This window comes from Hippichthys cyanospilos, chromosome 13 (genome assembly GCF_059441005.1).
Source record: "Hippichthys cyanospilos isolate Australia breed blue-spotted pipefish chromosome 13, RoL_Hcya_1.0, whole genome shotgun sequence".
Classification (NCBI taxonomy): Eukaryota; Metazoa; Chordata; class Actinopteri; order Syngnathiformes; family Syngnathidae; genus Hippichthys; species Hippichthys cyanospilos.
Window position 1 is genome coordinate 1,813,580 of NC_142381.1, and position 22,520 is coordinate 1,836,099.

Below are 22,520 nucleotides of genomic sequence, written 5' to 3' on the forward strand. Positions count from 1 at the left end.
ACAAGAATTAAAGTCAGGTGCATGTAAAATAGTTTTTGTTTATAAAATAAAGACAAGATACATTGAAACATTCACATCATTTCGAGCAAATATGCAACGAGTTGAGGTATCTTCTATTGTTAGAAAAGGTTTGTTGTAAATGTAGGACAATTTCAGTTTTTAAAAGGTATTGTGTTGTTCAAAGAAAAAAATGTAAAGGCAAACATATGATTGTAGTGTCTTAGGGAGAGCAAACCCAAGCAAGTTCAGTCAATATAAACATTAAATCATATTTGTTAAAGTACACAATATTCTTCTTTTTGCCATCAGAAGATATACAGTACGCATCTTTTTTAGCCACAAGAGGCAATTGTACAATTTTGACTTTTAGTAAACTGATTTAAAGTTAATGTTGTAGTAGTACACTAGATATTTAAGACATAAAGACAAAGGCAACTTAATAAAACATGAGAACCGACAGAAACAAATTTCCACTATTACAACATGAAGTAATTTGCATACTGTGGTTCTTGGACATCACCTTAATAAAATTATACATTAAAAATGAACTGTGTGGTAGTGTAAACAAATTACAGTAAATGAAATGCATTGTCAAGACAATTATTTTAAAGCGGAGGTCAATCCCAACATTTTCCTTCCAATATTATGTTCTGTGCGCCACGCATGCGTGATTAATATTAAGTTTATGGAACATTAAATAGGTAGCAAAAAGTAAGACGCAAAATCTGTTTTGTTTTTTTTAACAAGCTTGCTGATGTCACATGACCGAACTCGTCAAATAGGTGAGCTGTGATTGGTTGTTACCTGGGAGGGGGGACAGTCAGACCCTCCTGAGATGACTAAAATAGGTGGATTATGCTGCTTAATTCATATTACACAAACCTAAATCCGAAATTCTTGTTTAGACTTGTAGGGGAACTTGGAAAATATTTTTGTTAACAAAAATGTTTGGGTTGACTTCCGCTTTCACGACTGTTGACATTTAGAATTATAAATAAGAGAAAATTCTATAGAGGTTACTGGTGCGGTTGCTTCAAATTCAGTTCTTTGTATCTACTCCAAAGAGTAAGGCATTGATTGTAGTGTGAAAATGATAGAAAAAAAAAAAAAAAAAAGGTCATTTCCACTGCTCGACATTGTCCATGTAGTCGTCCATGGTGCCGCCTTCATCCGTTTGCCACCAGCCTGGAAGGAGCCCGTCAGAATCCACGCTCTGGTCTTCTTCGGATGTTTCCGGGGGCTGAGTCGCCAGCGGGTGATTGTCCAAGGCGGGAGGGGCTCGGGTGGTCTTCTGCTGGCGTCCTTGCTTGGCGGCGAGCCTCCCTCGGAGCCGCCGCCTCGCCTGCTGCCGCCTCTCCCTGGCCTGCCTGCGTTCCCGCTGCCGCGCAAACTGGAAACGCTGCAGGAAGAGATCCCGGGCGTATTCATAGAGTTCCACGTCCCAGCGGTTGAGCTGGCGGATTCGCCGCTGAGTCTCGGCGGGGACGTCCACGCAGGAGGCCCGCGTGCCGTTGAGCTGCGTGAAGGGGGCGATGAAGGCCAAACGGAAGGTACGCTCAAACAGGTATTGGGTTTTGCGCTGGTACTCGGTCAGGCCGTAGAAGGCCATGCCGCGCAGGTTGCGCTTGGCGCTCTCCAGGAGCACGGCCCAGCGCTCGTCCTCGCTCATGGCCGAGACGTTGTAGCAGCCCACCAGGCTCAGGTCGGCCAGCATGCGCGTCTGCCGGTTGTTGGCCAGGTTGTACGGGCAGTCGGTGAACTCCTGCAGGGAGCAGCCCGACCAGTCGTCTCCCGGGTAGCAGCTGGGAAGCTCCGACGAGGTGGGCGAGCGGCCGTCGCACACGTGCAAGGAGGCCTTCCAAGTGGCGCCGCGCTGCACGTGGCGCCACTCGCTCAGGTAGCGCGATACCGGGTCTCTCAGTATGGTGATGTAGTAATAGTTCCTACTGGACAGAGAAGAAAGTCGAGACTATTATTTTCTCATTACTTTAGCCAAGTGCTTCTAAAATAGGGGGGGGGGGGGCTTGTGCTGCTTTAGACCATTGGTAAGTTGAGGTACATGTGATTTTAACTGACTTCCTGAAGGTGTGCTAAGAAAAATGCTTTTTAATCCCATGATAGGAAAAATATAGATTTTTCAAATTAAGAGAAAATTGAATAGAACATGAAACAACTTATTACCAAATTGTGTTATAGTGACTCTTTTGCAATAACATTGTGTAATGGGATGTCCAAATGACTACCTCTGCATGGCCTTGGGCGCCTCTCTGGAGTCCATCCGCGACGGGACGCAGCGTGTCAGTTCGGTCCAGTCTGCGTGGAGGCCGCAGCTCCAGCCTGTGGAGAACCTGGAGAAGAGCCACGTCTCCTTCTTGCCCGGTCGGTAGCAGGTGCACTTCTTCTGACCAGCGTGGCACTCGCACGGCCTCTCCAGCTGGATGTTCCGCACCAGGTGTCTGCCGAACGTGGTGCCGCCCGTCTTCTGGATGTGCAGGAAAACTATGACGTCATCTCCCTTTATGTTGAAGTCCACGGCGCGGTTCAGGTCCGCCTTGGTGAAATTGAAGCGCGGGATGAAGCGCACCAAGGCTCCGTCTTCTGCGATGTATGGATCCCGTTTCTCTTGGACTTCGCCGCTACCATCATTTGGGGAATCCGCGGAACCGCCGGCCACGTGGAACCAGGAACCCAGCTGGTGGAGCATCTGGCACTCGGTCCTGCTCGGACACACGTACTGGATCATGATGACGCCGAAGATCAACGCCATGAGCATCACCACCAAGAACCTGTGGTGGCTGCTGGATTTGTCATCCATTTTTCCGGGGACGAGCAGAAGAACATCACTCGAACCGGTTCGAGATTTAAGCAAGAGAGATAACGGTCCTTAATCTCGAGACATCGTCCAGAACATTTAGAAGATGCAAAAAGAAGACATCGTGCTCCATTAAGGCTCGCGGAGAGAGAAACGACCACCACTACCTCAAAACAATAACACGCAGCTAGGTAGCTAATGCTAGCTAGCCCGTTCATATAAAAAAAACTCACACTCGCATTTCTCTCGCCGAGAAAAACGCACAGTTACAACAGCATCGTTATCGTTCACATTGCAGCGTGCGTATGATCCAAAAAGGCAAAATCCGACATGTTGTTAAGTGATAAATCAAAAGGCTTCCACTGGCGACCACCGACCGATTGTTGACCTTTCTTCCCAGCAGCCTTTGCGCCGATTTAGGCGTGAAAATGACGTCACCCCGATTCAAGCATTAACTTTGTTGGTCCCATGGAAACAAATACCAGCAGCAAACGATCTAACGATTATCGCCATGTCATATGTATTTCATACCCATGAAGAAGCTGCCTTTGCATTTTCCTTTAAATACGTTTACGGATCCCGAACTCTCTCACCGCCGAAATAGCTCAGTTGGGAGAGCGTTAGACTGAAGATCTAAAGGTCCCTGGTTCGATCCCGGGTTTCGGCATTTTGACTCTTTCTAGTATTGCTGCAGTATTTTGATGCACTGCTTTAGTGCATTTATTGTGTTTCTTATTGCATCTAAATCATTTCTGTTTTTCTTTTTATCTATGTATCTACATATCTATCACTGTTTATCAATGCATTGGCCTAAAAATCAATGAAATCATGCTGCAGTAGAGGACTTCTGCGTCTTGCATAATTGTACAATACAGAGAACATTCGCGAAATTTATTTCAACGATTGCTCTGCGTTTTTAAGCACATCCTAAAAATATGTCCGTGACGTCAGAGCGTCGACATCATTGCTGGAGGGAATAACATCGAAGATCGTTTGTGTTAGAGATGATGATCCACTCAGACAAAATGGGAAAATATAGGTCATATACAAGTGTGGGGGAAGCGTTATTAATTCATTTATTATTTAGATAAATATGTAGCCATATTTTCTTTTTGAGTGGCTGTAGTGAATCCTAATGGGGAAAAATGTTTTTTTTTTTTTTATAATAACCCTCGTTTGATCAAAATCTCCACCCAACGCGCATCTTCAACCTAATGAATATTAAACAACTCAGTTAAGTATTTGCTTGGTCCTTTTTGGACCCATCGCTCGGTTCTTTCACTTAGTTTTAAAACCCATGAGTTCTAAGAGCCTATGGTGGTTGGTGACGTTTTTTTTGGTGGTGTAAAAGGTTGAAAAGGGTTGTGGATGAACTGTAGTCGGAAAACTGCTAGCGTTAGAAAGAGCGTGACGCTTGCTCGCTGTAGTTGCGTAACACTTGCAAACGCCCTCCCGTCACCCGGTCTCCGCCCCTGCAAACTCTCACGTCGTCCCGAAGCATATTCCGAACCGAACCGCGAGATGTGCTGACATCTTTTCCCCGCAATCGCTTTTCTACTCGTCTTGTTTGTTTTCTTCCACCCGAGCGGACATGGAGCTGGACCGGCGGCTGTTGCTGGCTCACTGCGCCGCTCACGCCCTCTCCATGGCGGCGGGCTTGCTGGTGGTGGTCCCGATGGCCCTCAACGGTTCGGCGTTCAAAGGCCGCTGCGCGCTCTTCTCCAGCGGATACTGGAGGACAGAAGATTCGGAGCCAGAGTCCGAATCCGGCGAGCTGGAGGAAGGGGGCGTCGCCCGCCTGGTGGTGCAGCAGTGGGGCCCGCCGGCCGCCTGCCAGTTCGTCACCTTCGTGGGCATTTTTACGGTGCTGTACGGGGCGGCGCAGGGATGGAGGTGCCTTTTCTACCTCCACGGACGACATGACGAGTAAGTGGGCGTATACAACGTGAATAAATACCACTTGAGAGCTTTTTTCCCCCCCAACGTGCAAAGCGATGAGATTACTAGATGGCACACTTCGGTGACCCAATTATTTCTCGCCAGTGCATCAGTGCAGTGAGGAATATGATTAACCCGCATCAAAGCTTATGGCAATGCAGGGAAGAGAAAACGTTTGCCCCCCCCCCCCCCCAACCCCCAATCGCCACAGTGATAATAAAAGAAATCTCAATTTTAGTCAAGTTTATTTGTATAGCCCTGTATCACAAGAATCTCAAAGGTGAAGAGATCACAGCATCACACAAAACATTACAACGGAACCCCTCAATAAAGCTCCAAGAAGATGAAAGGAAAAACCCATCTGGGCAAAATAAGAAACCTTCAGAAGGGACCACGACTGGGAGGCGCAATTGTTGAATTAATGAAATGTTCCAGGGAAATATAAGTTAATAAAACAAATTTCATGTCAGTAGGCGTTAAAAAAAAATATTTAAAAAGTCCTCCATCATAAGGGTTTGACCCACGTGCCACCTCTCGTTACCTGTCAAGGTAATGATTTATTTTTGTGAACAGATCTCTTGTAGGATCCCAAAAGAGGACACTTTAAGTCGAATATTTCTCTGGACAAACACTTATTTTTAATGATTTCTTTTAAGAACAGGTGTGATGCTTGTTTATTGCTTGATTATATTTTGTGGATAAGTTAATTATTTTTGTGAACAGATCTGTAATGTAGTCCCAAAAGAGGACACGTTATGAAGAAAAAGGTATAAAACATTCTGCAGTTTTTTTGTAAATCACATTCACCATTAATGTGTTTTGAAAAAATGTTGACGGCAGTTTTCAAAAGTTTATAACACCCTCACAGACTTTGACAACGAAAGCGCCATTGCACCACCTGTGGATGTGCAATAGACCCACGGTTAGCATTTAAGCTAGCCATTAGCGCATTCGTTCGCGAACGTAGCATGCTACTGTTTAGCATATAACAGACTAGTAGTTGCACAGCATTTTGTTGTATTGTCTTTCAAAATAGTATTCTACACGGTTCTATGTTTTTGTTTTGTTAGTTTTACAACACAGAGTCCTCTACTGTGAAAAAAAAATCAGTAATCATCCACAGCTGTTATAATTGAAGGAGCGATCAAACGATTATCAAACCAGCTATCAAATGTGAACCAAAAATAACTGCGACATAGTTTTTTTTTTATGTAAGTTTAATGAACTTGTCTTGCGCATGTTTCGTACGCAGCACTTTGTTTTCGTCCTTCCTGACGGTGCTGCTGAGCGTGTGTATGCTGTTCCTGTCGGGCGGGGCCAGCGTCATCTTGTCTCTGGGCCTCACCTCCTGGTGTGACACGGTGACCAACAATAACGCAGAACCTTTCAGGTAAGTCTCGCACAGGTGTTATTTATTGTCTTATTTCTGTTGTTTTCCAAAACTGAAAGTTCTCTTCATTCGTTGATGTTCAGCTGTGCGGCATCGCAATCGGTCCCACTGTACCTGGACGTGGACACGTCGTCCTTCTACGCGGAGCTCAGTCTGGCACAGGTAACACAAAATGGTGGACCCCGACGGAACGCAAAGATTATTACTCTTGGGTTCAAGATCTTGTTTTTGTTCACATCCGGTGAAAGTTGATGGCAACGTGGCAGGTTTGCAAGTTTAGAAAAAAAAAACGACATTTAGTTGAGCCAGTCTTGTCGGTGTGCTCAGGCTTCGCTGTGGTTTGTGACGCTGCTGTGGCTGCTCCAGTCCGCCCTGGCCTTCATGCGTTTGTACCACTCGCACAAGGCGCCGTGCCTCCTGCGGGAAAAGGAGCTCCTCCTGAGGGACCCCCAGTCCGAAGGCTCCCCCTCCACCCCTCCGTATTCTCCAGAAACGCCCAGCATCATGGTCTGACGCCCGTTAAAGGCAGCCCACAGGTTTATTTTTTGTACATTATATGTGATGTGTTTTCATGATACAAAGATGTATTGTTGCATTATTGTAGCTCTGCATGGATTTGCAGAATCAATTACTGTAGCGTCAGTATGATCAAATGATATATTTATAAGAAAACAGCCAAAGTGTGTTTTTACTGGGAAACAAAACACCGTTGTACCGAACACTTAAGAGCCCGGAAAAGCTAATGTACAAAGAATGCTTTCTTGATTAGCAGTGATGATGATGTTTTCAAAATTATTGGCAATCGTTTAGCATGTGACGAGATGATAGTGAGTGACTGAGCTCTCACTGTGAAGTCCCTCCCCAATCTTATCTCTTTTATCATGTGACACCCCCCCTGAAGCCCCCCCCCACCACCACCACCACTAAAAAATAAAAAGCACAACAGTCCGTACCACTGCTGGTGAAGATTTTCGTAAACTTGATGATGCTGTCGGTGTGGATGCGACCGCCGCGGATGATGTCGAACCCCAACGGGTTTGCCGCGGCGCCAACTTTGCTGAGAAATAAATGATTCAAAGTTGAACCTGTTGTGATGACGCAGAGACAGCGGAGTGAGAAATCTGAAGAAAGCCGCGATGGCAGTTGGTCACTTTTCATACTTTGTTACTTGGTAAATGACAACCAATGATGTGCTTTCCACCTCTTGTACTTGTTTGTGTTCCTTAATATTCCTGTGTTTGCACTTTATCAAATAAAGAGCAAATCATTTTCTGAGAAATGTGTCCATTTCGAGTTATTTTAATGTCAGCTAATTAATAAACTACTGATCATCTTAAAGAGAAATTCATTCCCCTAAATGTCTTCACAGTAATATGATTTATACATCCTTCCTATTCTGATTAATTATGGGGTTGGCGGAGTATAAATTAATCAACAAAATGCACTTGATTTTAGATACCTTGGGGTCATTTTGTAACGATAGCATGAAAACAACACATAAATCATACAATTGTAGTTATAGTTATTGTCGCTTGATGGCAGTAGACGTTTAAAACGCTTAAACCTGCTCCGTAGACGAGACGAAGAAGTAAAATCTGCTTGTTTCAACCAATCAGCAGCCGAGGCTCTATATTGAACCTTTGTTTTGGTGTGAAGACTGCGACTTTTCTACATTTTTATTTTATTTTATTTTATTTTTTTACCAGAAAACACCACCTAAACCGATAGAATCCCACCTCCATTTTTTCGGCAAGGATGAAGTTGGCGGAGATTAAAAAGCTCAAAGTGGCCGAGCTTCGGTCGATGCTTACCCAAGCTGGTTTGGACAGTCGAGGACTTAAGGCTGATCTCGTGGAGCGTTTGTGGTCTCTACTGGATGCCAACGGTCAAAGAGAGAACAGACGCGAACAGGACGACGTTCAACGACAAGGCAAGTTTCTTCCCCCTAATCACTATATAAGGATTTATGTAAATTGTACTTATGTCTTGATCGATACTGATGCATCTCTCATGCCAACTTTCCTTATGGTGTAGAGTCGATTCTTAAATCAAAGTGTCGATACTCAAGTCTTTTGAGGTCACGGTTATCTTTTGATTATCTGATGAAACGACCGCTACTGTTTTTCAACATTTTTTGAGCCCAGGCACAATTTTTTTCCCATTGGAAACACCCCGAGACGCACAATTTTAAAATATGAAAATTCTGCAACCCATGTAGACGATATAAAGTCTTTTGATCAAACTTTTATCAACAGCAATCAAATAAACACTTTAACACCCCATAAAATCTTGTCTCAAAGTATTGTACTTTTATCCTCTTCGCCTTTCAGTTGAATCCGCTTCCCCAGCCGGGCCAACCAGCATCACAGAGACCCCAGAAATAGCGGTGGAGACCCCAGAAGTAGTAGTGAAGACCCCGGAACAGGTGGTGGCTTCTTTTTCCCAGGCGGAGCCAGCCAGCATCACTCCGCCACGTGAACCGGCAGACCAGACCCGGATGTTCTCCGACTCTGCCACGCAAACAGTGATGGAAGGCATCCTGGAGTGTCCATTACCTGATATTGATGAATGTCGAGCAGAAAAGAACGATCTGGAGCCGCCGACAGCGGCAGAGGAAGAGCGAGGTCGGGCGTTTTATGAGTTTAAAGAGGAGATACGATATAAAAGGTAGCAGACTTGTCCAGTCGTGACTTTAAAAACATTTTTACATGTTGAAAGATGAAGACCGTCTTGTTCTGAGATTCTGGGTTTGACTTCAAAGTCATTTGTATGAATGATTATTGTCCACCAGAGCCAAACTACCACAAGCGCCACAGGAGGAAGACGAGGCAAAAGAGGAAGATGAAGATACACTCAAGTTGTATTCATGTGAGTCTTTGAGCACATTTTCCACCCAGTAACGTCCCCTCACTCGTCGTATTCTATTTCCACTTAGACGACAGTCACCTGCACTTCCAAGTGGGCCCTGACGGCGCCTGGGGTCAGCCGCGATTCTGGGACAGATTTCCCCTGCTGTGGTCCGGTTGCAGGCTCAGCCACGGCGTGTCAAAGGGCAAAGTGGGCTTCGAGGTGAGGCTGGAGAGATGTTTGTCCAGCTCTCAGACGCACGGCCCGGAGAGCGACAAGTCCTACGGGGTGCGAGTAGGCTGGTCCATACCCCACACGTCCCTACTACTAGGTAAGATTTTGACAGAAATGATGTCTGTCACTCAAAAATTAGATGCACTACTACCTATAGAAAAAAAACTGTTTGAAGGCCCTCATTTATCCGAATGCTCGGGAAAAAAAAAATCTAAATTAGTAACTGGGATCCCATGTCTGCACTCTGTAACGTCTTATAAATCCATCTTTGGTATTCAATGAGTTAACTATCTTTTTTTTTTTTGTTTCCGGGCCTTCAGGAGAAGAAGCTCTTTCTTTCGCTTATGATAGTCGTGCTAGAAAAGTGACATGTGGGAGAGAGGAAGCGTTTGGGGAGCCATTTTGTGAAGGTGACATCATCGGCTGTTATGCCGTGAGTGACGTCCTTTTTTGAAATTCCCCACACGAAACCCTCTAATGTGGATGAATCGCCGCTTGTTTGATTATTTGCAGTCCACTAATCCTGATTGATGTCACCCCGCAGTTTTTTTCCATGGATGGGAGCGTTCAGCTCTCCTTCCACAAAAATGGCCGTTTTCTGGGCGCGGCCTTTTCCCTGGAGGCGCCTGAGCTCGGAGGTCGCACTCTGTTCCCTCACGTGCTCTGTAAGGGGTGCGCCGTTCGCGTCCTCTTGGACCCCACGGCTCCGCCCTGGTACCCCGCTCCTCCGGGCTTCATTCCACTGGCGGCGCTCCCCCCCAGATCGAGGCGTCGCAATGCGTCTGCGCTAATCTCCAGAGCGCAGAGTACGGTGCGTACAACACTTAACAAAAACAAAGGCATAGAATGTTTAGCACAGGATTCTCTATTACACAATTTAGCCGCAAGTTGCTTCATGTTCCAGTGTATTTGCTCTCAATTTGAAAAGAAACGTGTACTGTTCCTATCACAGAATAGAAGGAGTTCTGTTAGATATGCAGAAACCATGTAAAGATCTCGCATACTCTCTGAAGTGACTTATTGTTCTCCCATTAGAGGACCAGTAGGTTAGGCAATTATTTGAAAACATTTGTTAAAGTCCCCTAATTTGCGCACGCTAAGGCATACCTAAAAGCCTTCAATTTTCTCAAAAGCGCCTTATGGTGCGGAAAATACGGCGTGTAATACGTGCCTTGTCTATTCACGGGTAGAGCTTGGTCCTTATCACCACGATTAACCAAGGGTTTTTTTTTTTCTTTCAATGTCTGTGTAGATGTTATTATTGGTGGGTCTCCCTGGTTCCGGTAAGAGCCACTGGGCCAGAGAACACATGCGGCAAAATCCTGAGAAAAACTACAAGCTCCTGGGCACCGAGGAACTGCTCTCATGCATGATGGTCAGTCCAAAAGCATCACACGGCACACGTCTCATCCAAGTCACTCAAACGAGTGTGTAATTTAGAGCGGAGGCGCAAAGGAGCGCCGGTTGCAGCAGGCCGCCCAGTGTCTGACAGAGTTAATCAAAATGGCCGCTCGCACGCCGGGCAACTACATCTTGGACCAGGTCAGTTTTCTCTCAATAACAAATTGAAAACTGATCAAATAAATATATGCTTCTCTCTCGTTTTATTGTACTGTATTTTTTTTTTCATCTACATTTTTAGCAATACTTTGGGGTATTTTTTAACTTTGAAAAAGTTCCATTTTAAGATCAGTTTCTGTAGTATTCCTATATGTTGATATCACAATACCCTTTTTTCTTTTTGGAACATCACAATACTCTCCTGTTGTTTTTTTTTCAGTGCAACACACTCTTCTCAGCGCAGCATTACAAGCTGCAGCTGTTCTCGGGTTTCGGGCGGCGCACGGCGGTGGTGCTTTTCCCCTCTGCGGACGAGTGGAATAGACGACTGTCCAAGCGGCAAGAGGACGGCGAGGACATTCCCAAGACCGCCCTGCTCAAACTCCAAGGTGAGCACGGTTGGCGGCCGACTTGCAAAAAAAAAAAAAAAAAAAGTCTTCCGAAATGTGAATGCATCGCATCCTTTCAAGTCAGCTGCAGTCTTCCCGAGCCGAGCGCAGACGTCTTGGACGAGCTGCGCTACGCGGAGCTGGACCAGGAAGCGGCGCAGGCGCTGCTGCGGAAGTACAAAGACGAGGCCAGGCGGCTTCTGCCGCCTGTTACCAAGCCGGAGAAAAAGAAGAAGCATGTGCTGAAAAAAAGACAGCACCCGCATGGGCCTCCTCCACCACCTCACTGGATCAGGGGAGGTGGGCTGAACAGTACGTATGAGAAATTTTACTCTATTGAGCTTTAGGAGAGTCTGCTAGCTCAATGCCAACATCAAATCAGGATTCCTTTGTTTGTTTGATACGATCGGGGCGCGAGGATCCACTCTTCCTGGAATTTACAGTCATAATGCTGAGTAATCGAGTTTGCTGACGAGAGATTTGAGGGACGAAGAATCTTGCAACATGTTATGAAGGAAGAAGAACATTATAAAATGTTCTCAAAAGCGCCGTTCGAACTGAAACGACTTAAAACCGGCTTTCGAGGACATTATTATTAGCTGAGGTTGTTACAGCATTATTTTCAATAAAAGAAGCGAGCAGGATGAACCAACGTCCGAGTCCATTCTTGTTCACACACAGGAATATTACTAAAACGGAGATCATGTGAAGGTTATGATTTCTCCATCTGATTCAAGACATCAAGGCATTTTATAATAATGGAAGTTATTGTAATTTACTTCCTGTTGGTTCAACAATAACAGCTGTGTGTGTTTTAACACATTCATAATGTGCTGTTCATATTGTAAAATAATGTTCCTGTTTTTTTTCCCCAGACTGGAATAACATGCAGACTTGGGGCCAACATGTACGTAGATACAGTACCTTTAGCCCTATCAGATTTAAGCGCAGATAATTCAAACTGATTTTATGTTGTCGTGCCTTTCACAGTGGAATTTTCCTTATCAGGACCAGGCCGTGTACTACTGCAGTGGCTACTGATGAAGAACCGGTCGGACATGGAGAGAAAAGCAAATGGTATGCTATCGCGGTGTTGGAACATTTTTTTTGAAACATTTCTCAACAATTTTTGTAAAGTGGAATTTTTATTTTTAAAAAAATGGAGTCATTTTACATTGTGGAATCATAGCGTGAGGGTTAAAAAAAAAAGCCCATGGTGGAATAAATCATGACTGTTCGGGCTTCACCTTCTGGAAAAGTAGCACGGCTCCCTTGGCAGAAGGACACAGGTCCAACCACAGAGGGCTTCTCTCGTCCAGTTGCAATACCGCCTGTTAAGGATTTATAAAGTACTTTTTGGTGCACATTTTTTTTAAAATAAGAATCTCTCACCGTTTCGCTGAGAAAAACGATATCCGTGGACTCGTTGGCCTCCGCCCCTCCCTTCCAGTACAACTCTCGGACTTCCTCGGACGTCAGCGTACAACTCAGGGCACAAAAGACAAAACTTTTTTTTTTTTTTTACTGAGTGAGATCTCAGGACAAAATGCTTGAGGACAGTAAAAACTTGGAAGTTGGACGATGTTGGACTAGAAAACAATTTGTTTGGATTCATTTTTCTCTGCTCCTCTCCCGTTCTTATCGCTTTGCTAACTTTGTCCTCTGCTGTCCCAACTATTATTTTAGCCCCCTGCTGTATTTTTCTTCCAAAAAAAATCTAACCATGGAATCGGTCAGCCGGGCTCTCGAAGCTGTTGACAGAATTTTCTCGGAAAGAGCAATTACGGCTGCTCTGGGAAATTTCCCGCTGGATATTCCGTCATTCTTGAAAAGTGGGAGGGATGGTGTTCCTATCGAGCTTGTCCGTGGAGAGGATGTGGAGGACCCAAAATACCCCCCCCCCCCCACACACACACACACACACAGTGATGTAAGTCTGTGTGGCATGTGCAATTTTTTATGTCTTATACCATGGCCCTCGGTGGAACTCTTAAGAATCAAATTACACTGTGAAATTGGTTTGGATTACTATCTGTATACAAAAGTTTTAAATTAAAAAAAAAGTTGTTTCCCCCCCATCAAGAATAACATTTGTATTCTTTGTATTCTGTACTTGAACAGAGACATCTTGTTCCGACAATGTGGCAAATATGAGAATACCTGATGTAAAACTCAGCACTTGGTCTTCCGGCACTGGTGTGATTCAAAGCCACGCCCATCAGCAGTGGCTCCCCGAGAGAACTCACAGGAATGTTAACCTCGAGAGAAATTCTTGTTAGCCAAAAATAAAGGGAAAAATGAGAGTAACAGAAAAAAAAACTACTTCATCTCTGATCTCAGCGCAAATAGACGAGAAAAGCTCTACGACGACAGCCTCTGGACTTCTCTCCAGCAGGTTCATGTCGATTTTGGGCTCCCCAAGACGCTCGCATGCCACCTGTGGAGGAACGCCATTACGCAAAGTATGATAACAAACGTGGTCACGACACTACAAAAACTGGACCTCAAAAACTCTTTTCACCATAACCGCGCTTTTCACCATAACAACTAACTTCTCTAACGTGGGTGTGAATACCCCTGGGAGTATGAGAAGATACTTCGAGGGCTATGTGAAATTTTAATATGGTTTCTGCAGGCCTTAAAAGTCTTAATATCATGCTTTTCAATGCCATCACAGAAACAGTGCTTTTCAAATTAAGAGCAAAGTAATCAGAACTTTTGGCTTGACTTCCCTTTTATGTAGGAAACAAATGACACAGCACTCTTACTTTTTTTCTCTCATTCAAAATGACTTAGCATGGTTAGGAGGTACGTGGGTGTTATTCATTTTTTTTTCCAACGGAGGGGAGCATGATTGAAAAAAGGTTGGTGATAAGTTTGTCTTTATACTGTAAAAATAAATTAAGCATTCACAAATCCGTGGGCAAGCATTTGACATTATTGTGAGGTACTCAATTTTGGTTAGATCTGACTTGTTGCAGTGAAAAGGCGCCCCCCCCCCACCTTGGGTTCGGGGTGTCCGCCGGGAAGGTCCAACTTCCCGCCGGCCTCGGCCACCTCCTGGCTCCTCCTGAGGAACACCACTTGCCCGTCGGCCGTGCACACCACTCCGCCCACTCCCAAAGGCTGCGCCAGCAACGCCTGGCCGCAACCCAATTCGGCCTCCCCGCGTCTGCGGAGCTCCGCCGCCCGGGACGACCAGTTGGTGCCCAGGTAGTCCTTGTAAGAGGTGAGTCCTACCCTCAGAGTGAGCAGCGGTGCGCATGCTTGACCCTTTGCGCAGTCTGTGTTTTGCAACGGCGGAGCGCGGGGTGGGATTTGAGCGACGTGGAAGGAGTGCAGCCGGAATTTGGCGCCGTCGAAAAGCCACGGCTCCTTGGACACCCGCGCCGTCCACACATCCTCGATGTGACGCTGGAGAGCGGCGTCCGTCTGACGGTTGTACCTTCGGGGTAAGCCATACTTCCGTTCAGAATTCCCGTGACATTTTTGATTGGTTGGTCGACAACATGTCTATATTTGTACCTCTATCTGCATGGAGCCGGACCGGTAAAATCATGTTTTTATATATATGACTTGTGACGTTTGGTGAGCCTACCTTTCAGACAGCTCCACCTGTACCTGGTACTGCCGCAGGCCCCGCCAGGCTGCACAGTGCAGTAACAAAGAAACCTCAGGGTCCGCCATCCAGCTCTTGTTCACCTTTTCTCCTGAGGGAAAGTCTTTTTTTTAATGGTTGAGTAGCAACATCTGCCTCATTTTAAGGCATCACAAAAAAGAGAGAGGAAGTTCTCTGCAAGTCATTGGTGCTACGGTGGTTTGACACCTGTGAATGTGTCACGGCAAAAAGGTCTCAATTAATTACTTATTTACTACAAGGATTATTGTTAAGATTAGCAAAACATTTTTATGCACACCAGTATCATCTGTTGCTTGCGAGTAATTATTTTACAAATATAGTTGGCTACAAAAAAAGGCCACACGTGATGACGGTGGTCTTTTGGGTGGATTTGGTATGCACAAGCACACCAAAATTATGGGTTTCTTACCCCCAGAACCATAATTTAGTCATTCTCAAAATTTTGTGTTACACCACTGTTTTGTTTATAGTACAATTGTCCTGTATTGGGGAGTAATCAAGACTGCAAAACCTTACATTAACTTGCAAAAATACGATATAGAGACATAAACCTTTGAACCTACTTTACTACTCTTATTTTGGCACTCTTTAAGAGATACTAAAATGTTTGAGAACCACTATTCAGTGACAATACGCATTCGTTAATATTAAACTTCTTTTAACATTTGTATTTTGCAAGAATCCTCGTGGCTAGATATCGGACACTGGGTAATAAAAATACAAAACATAGCAAACGCCGAGGTATGATAAGTGGTACAAAGAGCACATTTGTGGTTATTCGACTTTTTTTTTATCAGATATTTCCTAGCTGTACTCTATACTTTTACGAGGGGACATTAGCAAAGGTATACTCTGATTCAGACGTAATGAGTCCGTAATGCACAGGCAATGATCAACCAGCGATAAAGGTTCCGAATCAGCTAATCAAGATACTGCACGTTAAGGTGATCGCTTACCGACATGACGTTTGCGTCGTCCGATGTTGTCAGACAGCGTACTTTTAACTATCTTGTGAGACAGTCCAAACCTATTTAAGGGACTGGTCCACTTATGCCATTGGCTGACGGAGGGGCACGTGATCCAACCCAACACTAAAAAGAACTAATACACAACTTATTATTCAAACGTTTATACCGCTGATATGAAAAATAATGATGTATCTTCCTGTAACCATGACAATAAAAATAGTTTCCTCAAAGAAGTTAGTGATTTTGCTGAGAAAAGTGCTGAGGGGTGTGGTTACATTCTGAAAAAAAACGTGAAACGTTCCAAATAAAGTTACCAGGATTGCATCCAGTTCCCCAGTAACGCTAATAACTATATTTAAATTATACGGATAATATGATAAAGTGGTACGCGTATGTCACGCTTAAAAAAAATTGTGGAGAAAACCCGGTGTGTTGTACGCCAATATGAATGCTGATAATTTGTATTTTACGTTCTGAGTAAATTATTGGTGTTTTATTTTGAAAGTATGGTTGTATGTGTTCCGATTTTGAAATAGCCGGCCTTGACTTTGCAACTCCACTAAAAAGAACATTGTGATCCTCAGTCACTCTGGTACGTGCATTTTGTGTTCAATTGCCGCATTTATCAAGACTTTAAAACACATTCCTCGTCTTTTTCATTCTTATTTACTTACTACGCTCGGTGGCTCGTCAGTGTCGAATGAGTGTTAGCATGTTATGAACAGCACAGAAGGGTCTGCTAACGCCAGCTAGCTTTTGTTAGTGTTGAGATGCCAAATATAGTGACAATAAGATGACAGTGAACGACCAAAGGTTTATTAACAATTATAAATACATTCATTGTTGCTTTCTGAAAACAATTGTTGTTTCTATTTTATTTTAAAGCCATTGTTTGGGTCCCCAGACGTCATCTCGTTACGTCATCAAATGGGGGCCGCTTGCTGACGTCATCAAACGCGTACTATTCTCATGTAAACAAACCAGGTAAGTACTGATTTTTTTTGGGAGACCAAACAAGAAAGATACAGTATGTTTGATGTAGACCTCGTTTATGAGGTACTTTTGGGGGGGCATTCGAGGCAGAAAAGTAAATATACCATAATGTTAAGGTTGTATATTTTCACGCAGAATTACACGGTTTTTTTTAAGTAATATCTAAATGTTTACGATCCTTGAACCATATCTTTTCAAACAAAATTTTGTTATTTCCAGGGAAAAAAGGTTCAATATTTTTGAGACAATCAGGCCATTAAATAAATAAAACATTTTTCAAAACCATTTCAACATTAAAAACATTTTCAAATTGAACTCCGTAAGCGCTAAAGTAGAAATAATGCACCAATCAACTTTTACAGCATCCCTTGTGCACTACTCATTTTTAAGCTATCTTTTGAAATAGTGATCAGAAAATTGAGTATTTTACTGAAATAACAATGGTGCCTAAAGTGTTAAAATGATTCAAATTATATCACATTTGTTAGATAAGTTATGTACTTCAAATCCTTTGTTTAAAATATACGACCCTCAAAAATATTTGTTATCCTATAGTATATGTTTTTTTTTTAATTGTTTTGACTTCATATGGCTTGTCTCATAAAACTCCATTCTGGCAAATATTTTAGGCATGCCCTTATAACCCTTATTCAACTTTTGAAGCCTTGTAAATTCCACTACTTAAATGACTTGAAAATTAAATACAACTCTACTTATCAAATGTGTTGCGATCCTCTGTAATATTCACATTTGGTCATTTAATTCATTGATGTTTTTGTCTCCAAAAGGACCGCTGTGTTTTGTCACTGCGGCCATCTTTGGCCATGCATCTGGAGGCGCAACTGCGTCTCTGCCACAGTTGCCTTTGGTGCTACAAAAGTGGACTGCGTCTCTTATCCTGGAGTGCTGCACAAAGGTAAATCTATAAATAATACCTGCGTGCTCCACCTTTTTAGTCAACACGCACTTTGTTTTGGTGACACACGCGTTACGTCAGTGCCCCGGACAGCCGTAAAGACAAAATATGCCCTGACCCGCACGTGAGCTCTCGCTGCTCATACATATCACAACACCTCAAGCCAATACCGCACCCCTAAACACTTTCTTTCGCATGGGCTTGTCACGGTATTTTGGGTCGACGCCACATCCACCGACAATATTAATATTAGCGCTTTATCACCCACTCTGCCTTTACAGTTAATGACGATGCCGTGCCGCATTTTATTTTGTCATTTCAGAAAAGGGGGCAACTACTATGACCTGCTGGGAGTCAAATCTGATGCAACCTTGGAGGAAATCAAAAATGCATTTTTTGATAAATCTAAAAAGGTATTCATTTTTTTTCCAACTCATTTCAATGGAAAAAGTTGTCTTTTCTTTTGATAATTTGATGATGAGCCAAAATAAAGATTGCATTTACTGTAACTAAACTTGAAAAGGATATAACATATCTTGCAAATATGACTACCTCAAATGTTTGATTTTTAGTCTCATAAAATGGTATCAATTTTGTTTAACCTAATCTTAAAATATACATATTACTGAGTTTATACTAGTAGAGCTGTATATGGGATAAAAAATGGTTTGACTTTCCCTTTAATCTTGAAAAAAAAACTTAATACTCAATTTTATTGTCTTCAAATTTGGACATGAGTTTCACAACTGTGTGATAGTTCTAATCATTTTTTTTTACAGTCTGAAGTATCACACCACAAGATGGCAGTGTTACTCTGTAAAAGAGTTAGTTTCTCATCCAGGGATTATGATTACAAACCAAAATCCTGATCGCTTGACGCACATTATCCATAATTCCAATCGTTGATCATATGCAGCTGCACCCAGACAGTGACCCCTCCAACCCTGCGCTGCACGGCCAGTTTGTGGAGCTGAACGAGGCCTACCGAGTGCTGAGCAAGGAGCCCAGCCGGAGGGAGTATGATTTCCAAATCAGACGGTCCAATATCGGAGGAGAAGGTGGCCAGGGCTTCGGGTCGACCTCCAGTCACACCAGCTACGGAACTAGGTGACTCCTTCTTCTCGGTACCTGTTGCATTTCCAAGGACCACCTCATAATCCCAACGGATTCGTCAATGCAGTCACGATACGAAAGACATTTCGGATAAAAAGTTCAGTTATTGCGTTTCAAGATGAAGTTATAATAAGTTAACGTCAAAGTGCAAGTCATATTATACCGAGGATCTGTTCTCTAACAGGTGCACCGGTAAATCAGATTGAGATATCATCACGATCCTCTCATTTTTAATAATATTCCTGTGTGTGATCAAGAATGGACTCGGACATTGGTTCATTGCGTTCGCTTCTTTTATTTGAAATAATGTCATAACAACCTCAGCTAAGACAAGCTGCATGGTGTCGAAAGAAAAAAAAAAAAAATCCAATCCAGTCACCAATTTATAGAATGCACCCATACTTTTGGCCTTCATTTTTGAGAAAAAAACGTGTGCGTTTTACATGAGGAATTACGGTAATGCTTACATTCAAAAACAGTGTATTCTAAAGCCAGTCTTGAGTCGTTTTGGTTCTGCGAATAATTTCTAATGTTGCGATACGATTCTCACTCACTCGAATCTTTCGACGGCAAACTCCATTTCTCAGCGTTGCGGCTGTCAACTCCAGCGGACTGGAACCGTCACGCCCCGATCGTATCGTATCAAACAAACGCATCGTCACGATGCTCATCCTCTGTTGTTTACCTTCTGCCACAGCAGCGAAACGCCGCACGACAACGCACGTTACTGGGAGCAAATATATCGGTCCCACAGCCAGGAAATGTCGGCGGAGGAGAAGGAGAAGCAGCGCAGGAGGAACTTCCGCCTGGTGGGCTACTGCTTCCTCACCATGGGGATCAGCATCGGGGCGCACTTTATCTTCTTCAGGTGAAGGGACCTCGTCTTTGATGTCATTTCATAGGCAACGATGGGTTTTGCAGTTGAAACAAGTAAGCAACCATCTTAGGTCATCCCAGATGTTTCCAACTATTCTGTGGGGGGAAGTTAGCATGTTGATGTCAGAGAATCTTCCAGGATGCTCTGGAGTTGCACCATCAGAGGTTTCGTTGATCTTTGAGAATTTTGAAGATCTTGTCGTTAATGAACCGTTGCAGGAAGTTGGAAGAGGTCCACAACAACTTCATGGACGAGAAGGATCGAGTCATCACGGAAATCTACAACGAATCCAAAGAGAGGGCTAGGTTGGTGATGTCTTTTTTTTGTAACCCTTGTGCTATAGTTTGACAATTTTTGGATAATTTTCCTCCACGTCATCATGGTATTTTAGCCAAGCGATGGCACTCCGCCAGTAGTGTGATAACTAAATGCTTGTGCTATGTGGAACCCTTACCATCTGGGTGAAATTTCAGCTCCCTAATGTCTTTCAGTGCTGTCCCTTTGATGTGAATTGCTTTTGATGTAAAGATCAAATGATTGTGCAAAGTACAAGAGTTTAAGCAGGGGGTGGCAAGGAACAAGCTTAAAAGTTACCATTTAGGCTTAAAATTTGTTTTATATATATATATATATATATATATATATATATATATATATATATATATTTAGTGGAGCGGTGCTTGAGATGATTCCAGTTTCAAGCACTGTTTCAGAACGAATGAAAATCGTATCAGAATAACCTCGGTACTAATTCATTTCTATGCATTTTTTTTTTTCCCTAGGATCAACGGTTTTAAGAAACAGACGGAAATCCTGCGGCAGAAACACGCCGAGTTTTTGGAGAAATACAAAACCCGCAACGGCGCCGAGAAGTAGGGGACTTGACTCAGGGAGTTTGTTTTTTAGACTTTCATTCAAGTTTTGGCCTTGGTTGAAAGGCGTTTTTGCCGACCCCGACGCTCGTCGTTACCGTGGACGCTAGCCGGTTTCATCGCCGAAGACGCCACTTAGACGCGGCAGCCGCTGGAAGCGAAAATGGAAGAAAAATCACATGATCGAGCGGCGAAATAATCCGACTGTTGTAACGACGACAAACTGACCACATTAAACTGGTCGCATCCGGTTCGACGCACGCCATTAGCGTTTTTCTAGCCGCAGAGCGTGTGATTGAACTTACCGTACTGTCCCTATCGCTCGGTGCGTGGCGTTATGTCAGTTGGAATTCTTCTCGGATCTTAAAAGGGAGAAACCTGTGTGACATTTCTTCTCGTTACGCAGTCAACCGCAGTGATGTCACATGCTTGATATCGTAAAGGACACTTAAGCATGTCGGATGTCCCCGCGCTTAGCCACATTAAACAAAAAAAAAAACCAAAAATACGGCGACTCCATATCAAACGTTTGGAATTTCACGCTCACAAAATGGCCCCTGTGTTGTGTTTGCCTCATGAAAAGGTCGCAACGTGGAAACGGGGGATTATTGGTTTCGTGAATGGATATGGTTACGCTTACGCAGCTGACGTTCGAATGGTTTTGGAATAGGGCGTCTTAAAGGAGAACTACCCAGAAAAAATGGAACCAACCCAACTTTTTGGGTTATTCGTTGAATTCCCCCAAAATTGGCTCAAATAGATAATCCACAGCAACCCATAAAAAATAAAAATAGCGCTCTTATGTTCAAAATCCACTAGCTTGGTTATTTTTGGTATGTTGTGAACTTAAAAACATTTGAATAAAACCCAATAGGGATAAAACTGATCCACTACTGACACCCCCAAAAAAATAGGATGAAAAATGACCTTATATTGTGGCGAGAACAAAACTGTAACTCATTTTGTTTAACACAACCCCAAAAATTATTTGATTTTGTAGAAAGCTACCCCAAAATGCAGTGGATCAGTCTGTCCATTTTCGACCCAGATCATTCTTGACCCAACCGTGTTTAGCGTGTATGCTAACGCTCATTAGCATTACCACTGGTAAATGACTTGCCCATAACCCAGATGCGTTTTTTTTTTTTAAAGTGTATGCTAACTAGCATAACTGGTGGTAAACGACTCGAACTCGAATTTGCACAAATTCAACCCATCTATGAAAATAACGTCAAGCAGAAGGGTGACTTTGATGCTGATATGTTTTGCTTTTTTGACACCTTAAACTCTATAACAAACACGAGTCTTTTGCTAGCAAAATGTTTATTTTTTTAACAGTAAAACAACTTTCTCAGGTTCATGTCAATTTTTCTCCGTCGCTATGAACACATTCTACTCAGTTTATCGTAATCAGATTCCCAAGACACTTTTTCAACTATAATTTTTTAACGGACCCCAATGAACGATTCGCGGGCCACGCAGGGCACGGTGACCCCAGTTTGAGAACCCCTGCTTGACAGAATGTTTTCATTTTATGTCGTCTGAGACCTACGAGATAATGTTCTCTTCCCCACACACACACTCACACAATCGCCCACCCTCATGTGTTCCGCGATAACCCAAACACACCACCATGACGGTGACTCCACTACAACACACACACACACACACACACTTTTGATTGACATTGAAGGGTGTCAAATCACGCTTTCAGTGCCATGCATTCCTCTGCGCCATCATGCGGGAAAAACGATAAAAATCTCGGAGGTAAATTAGTGACTTGGTTTATTAACTCATTCACTGCCATTGATGATTATAGAGCATGTTGTGGTATCTCCAAGCATATTTTATTTAGCATCGGTAGACGATAAATGGCGGGAAATCATCTGCTTTATTCCGGGATTGTCTGCCTATAAATAGTGTCATGTCTTGTGAAACTGTCCCTATTACACAACTGAGCAAAACATTGTT

General features: G+C 43.5%; 5 protein-coding genes and 1 non-coding gene across 16 annotated transcripts; 4 read left to right on the forward strand and 2 right to left on the reverse strand.

Annotated features, from left to right (window-relative positions):
* Positions 1–13: 13 nt before the first annotated feature.
* On the reverse strand, positions 14–3,337 carry hs6st2 (heparan sulfate 6-O-sulfotransferase 2). 2 transcript variants are annotated; one of them, XM_088431924.1, is made up of 2 exons: positions 2,244–3,337; positions 14–1,943 (listed from the first exon to the last, which is right to left on the reverse strand). In XM_088431924.1, exons 1-2 carry the CDS (start codon positions 2,813–2,815, stop codon positions 1,118–1,120), a joined length of 1,398 nt encoding a protein of 465 aa, XP_088288050.1. In that variant the 5' UTR covers positions 2,816–3,337; the 3' UTR covers positions 14–1,117. The 2 variants fall into 2 exon arrangements, with proteins under 2 accessions (XP_088288050.1, XP_088288049.1); XM_088431923.1 differs by having other exon boundaries at positions 14–1,946; positions 2,244–3,336.
* A 69-nt stretch (positions 3,338–3,406) lies between these two features.
* Positions 3,407–3,479, forward strand: trnaf-gaa (transfer RNA phenylalanine (anticodon GAA)). Its single transcript has one exon. It is a non-coding gene; the product is annotated as a tRNA-Phe (tRNA).
* A 622-nt stretch (positions 3,480–4,101) lies between these two features.
* Positions 4,102–7,419, forward strand: LOC148413394 (transmembrane protein 179). Its single transcript, XM_088430560.1, has 4 exons — positions 4,102–4,738; positions 6,003–6,140; positions 6,224–6,302; positions 6,468–7,419. Exons 1-4 carry the CDS (start codon positions 4,404–4,406, stop codon positions 6,651–6,653), a joined length of 738 nt encoding a protein of 245 aa, XP_088286686.1. The 5' UTR covers positions 4,102–4,403; the 3' UTR covers positions 6,654–7,419.
* A 345-nt stretch (positions 7,420–7,764) lies between these two features.
* Positions 7,765–14,038, forward strand: LOC148413395 (heterogeneous nuclear ribonucleoprotein U-like protein 2). 4 transcript variants are annotated; one of them, XR_015867572.1, is made up of 12 exons: positions 7,765–8,070; positions 8,471–8,807; positions 8,932–9,008; positions 9,076–9,318; positions 9,542–9,654; positions 9,766–10,032; positions 10,474–10,596; positions 10,662–10,763; positions 11,002–11,170; positions 11,256–11,482; positions 12,046–12,077; positions 12,161–14,038. XR_015867572.1 is itself a non-coding variant. In XM_088431033.1 (12 exons), exons 1-12 carry the CDS (start codon positions 7,896–7,898, stop codon positions 12,209–12,211), a joined length of 1,920 nt encoding a protein of 639 aa, XP_088287159.1. In that variant the 5' UTR covers positions 7,765–7,895; the 3' UTR covers positions 12,212–14,038. The 4 variants fall into 4 exon arrangements, 2 of the variants coding, with proteins under 2 accessions (XP_088287159.1, XP_088287160.1); XR_015867573.1 differs by having other exon boundaries at positions 12,179–14,038; XM_088431033.1 differs by having other exon boundaries at positions 11,252–11,482.
* Positions 12,290–15,915, reverse strand: nudt22 (nudix (nucleoside diphosphate linked moiety X)-type motif 22). Of its 4 annotated transcripts, none has more exons than XM_088431037.1 (7): positions 15,767–15,915; positions 14,769–14,880; positions 14,174–14,615; positions 13,494–13,607; positions 13,331–13,428; positions 12,563–12,677; positions 12,303–12,501 (listed from the first exon to the last, which is right to left on the reverse strand). In XM_088431037.1, the coding sequence occupies exons 2-7, from the start codon at positions 14,855–14,857 to the stop codon at positions 12,397–12,399; spliced, it is 963 nt and encodes a 320-aa protein (XP_088287163.1). In that variant the 5' UTR covers positions 14,858–14,880; positions 15,767–15,915; the 3' UTR covers positions 12,303–12,396. The 4 variants fall into 4 exon arrangements, with proteins under 4 accessions (XP_088287165.1, XP_088287161.1, XP_088287163.1 ...); XM_088431038.1 differs by having other exon boundaries at positions 12,563–12,656; positions 15,767–15,914; XM_088431039.1 differs by having other exon boundaries at positions 12,290–12,677; positions 15,767–15,825.
* Positions 15,916–16,303: 388 nt separating this feature from the next.
* On the forward strand, positions 16,304–22,520 carry dnajc4 (DnaJ (Hsp40) homolog, subfamily C, member 4). 4 transcript variants are annotated; one of them, XM_088431040.1, is made up of 8 exons: positions 16,314–16,370; positions 16,664–16,762; positions 17,560–17,687; positions 18,010–18,100; positions 18,604–18,794; positions 19,498–19,668; positions 19,896–19,982; positions 20,460–22,520. In XM_088431040.1, the coding sequence occupies exons 3-8, from the start codon at positions 17,596–17,598 to the stop codon at positions 20,551–20,553; spliced, it is 726 nt and encodes a 241-aa protein (XP_088287166.1). In that variant the 5' UTR covers positions 16,314–16,370; positions 16,664–16,762; positions 17,560–17,595; the 3' UTR covers positions 20,554–22,520. The 4 variants fall into 4 exon arrangements, with proteins under 4 accessions (XP_088287168.1, XP_088287166.1, XP_088287169.1 ...); XM_088431043.1 differs by having other exon boundaries at positions 19,501–19,668; XM_088431041.1 differs by having other exon boundaries at positions 16,315–16,370; positions 16,683–16,762.